Below are 6525 nucleotides of genomic sequence, written 5' to 3'. Positions count from 1 at the left end.
CTATTAGTGAATGACCTCATCATATTGCTATGTTCTCTTGCCAAGACCACAATTGCACTACACAAAACAAAGACACATGCTATTAGTTTGTCTTTTTATTTCTGCCACAAACGGTCTCAATAATGGCTGCTTGACATGGCTCAAGAGTGCCATCTGGTGGTCAGCGTAGGTACAAGATTCACTACCAGGAACTACAGTTGACAAATTATGTAAAGACTTGTTCATTCCATCGTTCGTTGCAAATGGAGACATTAAATATAGCTCTTCAAGATGACAAGACAGATACATTTGTATTTGGACATGTTTTACAACCCAAGTGCTCCAACAGCTGGACCCTCGCCCAGTTTTCTTAATTCCACAATAGTTCGATTGTTCAGGCGTTTATGAGTGCTCCTCAGCCAGTTTCTCAGCCTTCTGGATGACTTCCTCGATCGGGCCCACCATGTAGAAAGCCTGCTCGGGCAGGGGGTCGTACTCACCTAAGAGGACCAGCAAATTAAAAGTTACTTACAATGTTGATAAGTCCATTAAAGGAAAGGGGTGTGCATAACCCTTCACCCTCACCTCCAAGAATGCTCTTAAAGCCCTTGATGGTCTCCTTTAGGGGCACCAGCTTGCCCATGTGGCCCGTGAAGACTTCAGCCACCTGGAAGGGCTGGGACAGGAACCGCTGGATCTTACGTGCACGGGCCACAGTGAGTTTGTCCTCCTCAGACAACTCATCCATACCCAGGATGGCGATGATATCCTGAAGGGATTTGTAGTCCTGCAGCACATAAGTTAAATGACATTTGTTTAGCTTCAGGGATAAATTCAATTAACAATTTGGCTAGGTTCAAATTAAAACATCGGACCTGAAGGATTTTCTGCACACCACGGGCAACATCATAGTGCTCAGCTCCGACAATGTTGGGATCCATGATACGGGAGGTCGAGTCCAGGGGGTCGACAGCAGGGTAGATGCCCAGCTCGGCAATGGCACGAGACAACACGGTGGTGGCATCCAAGTGGGCAAAGGTGGTGGCGGGGGCGGGGTCAGTCAAATCATCAGCAGGCACATAGATAGCCTGACGGGGGGGGGGCAGGAATCATTTTTCATTAATAATATTAATAATTAAAAAAAAAATGTTAAAACTAAGAGCTTGACTGTTGAACATACCTGCACTGATGTGATAGAACCCTTCTTGGTGGTGGTGATCCTCTCCTGCATAGTACCCATGTCTGTGGCCAGGGTTGGCTGGTAACCCACAGCAGAAGGGATACGGCCCAGCAGGGCAGACACCTGACCAAGTACAATAAAAAAAAAAAGTTAAATCAAATGCAACTTGGGTACATATCACACTTGTTGAGGAAGTGCTGACCTCAGAGCCAGCCTGAGTGAAGCGGAAGATGTTGTCGATGAAGAGCAGCACATCCTGACCCTCCTGGTCACGGAAATACTCGGCCACAGTCAGCCCGGTCAGAGCCACTCTGGCACGAGCGCCGGGGGGCTCGTTCATCTGTCCGTACACCAGCGCCACCTAGCAGTGGAAGAAAATCAACATACATAAAAAAAATAATAATAATTAAAAAAATAAAACAAGATGAGGCTTGTCACATTTTTCTCACCTTGGAGGTGGTGTCCTTCAGGTTGATGACACCGGACTCGATCATTTCATGGTACAAGTCATTTCCCTCGCGGGTACGCTCACCCACACCAGCGAACACAGAGTAACCACCGTGGGCCTTGGCCACATTGTTGATCAGCTCCATGATCAACACAGTCTTGCCGACGCCAGCTCCACCAAACAGCCCTGAAAACCAAAAGGTACCCAAAGTTGGAAAATGTAACTTCATCAAGCAAATGAAAATGTATTTATCTTGCACATACCAATCTTCCCTCCCTTGGCATAAGGAGCCAGCAAGTCGACCACTTTAATGCCAGTAACAAGAATCTCCTGCTCCACACTCATGTCAGTGAACTCAGGTGCTTCAGCATGGATGGGTGCAGTCCTGCAAGGAGAATCAAATTAAACAGGTAACACACTTTGCATCACATGCATGTTAAGTGAATGCTTTAAAAGGTCATCTCCAGAGTGAACTTACTGCTTTGTGGAGATGGGGCCCCTCTCATCAATAGGCTCACCAATGACATTCATAATCCTACCCAGGGTCTCGGGGCCCACAGGGATTCTAATGGGGGCTCCAGTGTCCAGAACCTTCTGTCCACGGACCAAACCTTCAGTACCATCCATAGCAATGGTGCGCACAGTGTTTTCACCTACAAAAAAATCATTCAAGTTATATCCCCAACCCTCACATGTTCTTATAGGAAACTAGAGTTTAAAATCCAGCCGCTCACCAAGATGCTGTGCCACCTCCAGAACGAGCCTGGACTCTCGGGCAGCGACCTCCAAGGCATTGAGGATGGGTGGAAGGCCCTCATCGAACTGGACGTCCACCACAGCACCAATGACAGCCACTATACGTCCAGTGGCAACACTGGCGGCAGCGGCAGGTGCAACATAGTCTCTGCCTGTGGTAAACACACTCACTTTTACAATCGTGACCTTGTATTTATATTGGCATGCTATTATAAAAGGTAAAAACCAGGGGGGGAAATGGAGCACATCTGGAAGCTAGAGATCAATGTCAAATTTGAGTTGCTGTGATACAAAACGAATACCCATTGTAAAGCCCCAATTTAACACTCCAATAATTTTGAAATGCATTATACGACAAAGCTAAGTAAGTAATTTTGTTATAACCGAGAATGTCAGATGAATGAAATCCACCCGATGCTAACGTCGCTAGCATTTCGGCAACATAGTGAGACGGCTGAGTTAGTTTCCATTCTATCAAATCACATCATCAGACATAGTTTCTTCATCGCTCTACGTAACATATTGTATGATTTAAGAGAGAACATTTTAAAATAAAACCCAGGGGGGGAAGCAATTCGCCGCGCCTGTAATGCTAGTTTAGCAGCCACCTCATGTCATTAGAGAAAGGTCATTGGTACTAGCACAGACAAACCACCGTCAAAACACCGTCCAACGCATGCAATCGGCAAAGAATAATAATGCACATTTGTTTCCGTTTTATGAATATTCTAAATAGCCCCCTACATTATCATTAATGCGACAACTGAATCACAAGGCCTGCGCTTGAAAGGGGAGCCAACGCGTAACTAGGACCAGCTAACATTAGCTATTAGCATAGCTTCAGCCGCCCTGTTACGTCTTCGGCTCATGCGATTTCGCTCAAAAGCACCCAGCCTGAATGAGCTTACGTGAAAGGATGGCCGGTGATCCAACAAGGGCCTTCAGGGGCTGGACCCCAGGCTTGAGAGCCTGCAGAGCCCCGGTGCAGCAGCGTCCCACAGCTCCTAACATGGTCAAAATGGCTGAAGGTGGAACGAGACAAGGGGAACTCGCAGCTTTATAATAAGTAGTCACTAAAGCCAACTGCGCGTGCGTGCAACGTTGAGCGTCTCGTACGCATGCGCAGATGACGACTTGTTACCATTTTGACGCATGCGCATTTGTAAAAACCCATGCAGCTGACATTCTTCTTCTGCCCAACATAAAATTGGCCCCTCATTCATACAGGTTAATATTGAGTGACTGACAACTAATTTGAATTTGGTAATTACCTTAAGTGTATTACTTGTTGTTGTTCCACAATAATAGGCCACAGATAACTACAGCATATTCACGTCAGGGTCGTGCAAAGGATGAGTCCAACTGGGCACAGTCCCCCACTGCCCCAACCAGGTCATGGTCATTGACTATTCTGTATTTACCGGCAAGGTTGAAGGCGCATCTAACATGGATTGAGGGGCAACAGCATGGTAAAATTTTCATCCACATCCCCCGCGCCCTCATCGACAAAGTATTTTTCAGGGGCATCAAAATGATCTGATCCCCCCACCCCCACCCCCCAAATTTGTTTATACAGTACATTTCAAAAAAGAAAAACTTACCTTGGGTCCACCCATGGTCAAAGCAATACAGTTAGATTTTGCCCCCCTCACTGGGCAGCTGAAGAAGTTTGTGAAATAGAAAAGAAAATACTTAAAACGTATTACAATCTTTTCTCATTTTCTCAATCGCTTATTCATCACAAGGGTCGCAGGGGTGCTGGAGCCTATCCCAGCTGGCTTCGGGCAGTAGACGGGGTACACCCTGAACTAGTGGCCAGCCAATTTCAGCGTATCACAATCTTTTGTATTTATCATTGCTGGCGTCAGGAATAGGCTAATCTTTTCTGAGCACCCCCCCAAAAAAACCTTTCCCATGCCCTGGGACACCCATCAACCTCGTGTAAAACGTACAGTTTAAAAGATGACTTGAGATGTGCAGAGTGGCGGGTGGTGAGACAGGGGCGAGCACAATAGAAGAGTGTAGCTATATAATCCACTAGAGAGCGCCAATGTGCCACAAAAAAACAGAACATTATGAGCGTACTGTCTGTGTGTACGTTTCGCAAGTTTACCAAATACTTATCCGGCTACCATGATTATTGCGTTTCATTTTATAAGGCCTGAATCATCAAGTGTTTTGCCACCTACAAAATGCCAACTACTAAACCTTTCTTTTCCCCCCAAAATAGGTTGTATTCATTTATTTGATAAGATGTTTAATTCAGATTGATTGTGACTGCTCGTATAGCGCAGAGTTATACCATCACATTTTTGATATTCTACAAAAAAAAAAATGATATCATTGATATGTCAACTCACCTCACTTTTTTGAGACGAGTCAGTTATTATTAATACTGGACTTCCTCTACAAGAGGATCAGAGAAAGATGAGGTTATAGACAGAAAAGAATGATGTCAAAATGATGTCATTATTTCCAACTGACCGCAACGTCATTCTGGGGAATATTTGTGGGCATTACTATTATGTTGTGGCTCATCACTCAGCAATTACGCATAATTTCCCACCACATTGTTCTATTTAAATGTAAACACTTAATTTAACTAATGGAGTTAATTTGACTTCAAATTACACAATTTGTGGTGGCTTTCATGTAAAAAAAACAACAACATGCAGACAACATGCAGATGTTTTGGCTTTTATCCTAAGGGGCTGAAGGAGGCTCAGCAGAGATAACATAATTTAATTCTGCTTGTATCTTCCGCAGCTCCAGTCTAGCTGCCTGACAAAACACGGCAGGAACTTGCTTTCGGCGCTCTCAGCATGCCCCAAAGTAAAGTCTGAGGGGTGATGACTGAAACGTTGTGCTGTCAGTGTTATTGTGAGGACATGTGGAACATAGAAATACCTTCAGCTGAGCTCATCTGGACCTTTAACTAGAGAGTGTGTTGAAACGTTGCCGCTTTCTTTAATTTGGTGTTTCCATAGCTACATGAAGGGTGGAGGAGGAAGGTAGAATCTGTTCACAAGAGGCCAGCTGACACAAGACTCAACATGCTCCATTCACCTGATTAGACTCAATTCAATGCCAATAATCCCAATATGATTACTAATACAAACAGTTTGGGTTTTCTGCAGCTGAAGAAAGATAGCCCACAACACAGAATCAATCTTGTAAATACATGGTGCAATATAATTTGATGCAACACTAGGAGTACAATACAAGTGTCTTAATTTGTGCTGTCAAAGCATCACAACAGTGTTAGGGCTATAGAAATAAACCTGACTGCTTGCTATGATATAATAATTAAAAAATGCATAAAAATGCTACATCTCTTTATTCTCATGCACACACAGAACAGAAAACAAACACAAGGTGTAAGCATTGAAAATCTGACCTATTTATTATGCATGTGCTCAAAACATAACACTTCATCTACTGACAATATCACTGTGGTAATTTATTTGTTATTTGATGTACTTTTTTTGTGTGCATGTATTGCAATAGTAAAGGAGACAATTTTCTTTTAAATTTCCATTCATCTTATATCTCCCCTACATACTGTGGCAAATATTATTCATCCCTCACACAGACAGCAGATTAAAGGACACGCATTCTTGAGTGACAGCCCGCCGGTCTGTGCTTTCAGTAAGGTACAGTACTTGGCAATAAAAACATACGTACACAGTCACACACACTGTCGCCACAGAGACAGAGTTATGCGATGCTCGTTGCAGCTTCTCGGGCTATAGGCTATATGGTCTGCTTGAATCCACTGAGTCAGGACAACATTGCAAGGAAGACGTTTGCTATGGTTTGGTGGTGAAACAACCTTAAATATAAATAAGAACTACTCAAAAGAAACATGTAATTAGATGCCACATATCAGTGTTGTTTTCAGCTGTGATGAACCAAAGCTATTTTGAAGGTTTTGCACTTTCACACTATGAACATCATCGTATTAGTACATGTGATGCTTTGCCCTCAAATTGTATTTTTATTAGCAGCCATTTTCACTGAAGCACAACCCCCTTCACTCTGGGCTGTTTTACTGGATTTTGTTTTACAGAATATTGTGTTCTATTGCTATTAAAACACAGAACCTACTAAAAGAAAAATTACAGTCTCTTCTTTCGTTAGCAAAAAAAAAGTATATTTGTAT

The 6525-nt window shown here is 43.5% G+C and overlaps 1 protein-coding gene across 1 annotated transcript; it reads right to left on the bottom strand.

Annotated features, from left to right (window-relative positions):
• Positions 1-82: 82 nt before the first annotated feature.
• Positions 83-3438, bottom strand: LOC144037990 (ATP synthase F(1) complex catalytic subunit beta, mitochondrial). The gene is made up of 10 exons (XM_077549996.1): positions 3272-3438; positions 2342-2515; positions 2086-2260; positions 1871-1992; positions 1609-1793; positions 1362-1520; positions 1160-1282; positions 855-1067; positions 565-766; positions 83-479 (listed from the first exon to the last, which is right to left on the bottom strand). Exons 1-10 carry the CDS (start codon positions 3372-3374, stop codon positions 382-384), a joined length of 1554 nt encoding a protein of 517 aa, XP_077406122.1. The 5' UTR covers positions 3375-3438; the 3' UTR covers positions 83-381.
• Between the last annotated feature and the right edge of the window lie 3087 nt (positions 3439-6525).

This window comes from Vanacampus margaritifer, chromosome 1 (assembly GCF_051991255.1).
Source record: "Vanacampus margaritifer isolate UIUO_Vmar chromosome 1, RoL_Vmar_1.0, whole genome shotgun sequence".
NCBI lineage: Eukaryota > Metazoa > Chordata > Actinopteri > Syngnathiformes > Syngnathidae > Vanacampus > Vanacampus margaritifer.
The sequence above is the reverse complement of the archived record's forward strand: the minus strand, read 5'-3'. Positions and strand labels throughout refer to the sequence as shown.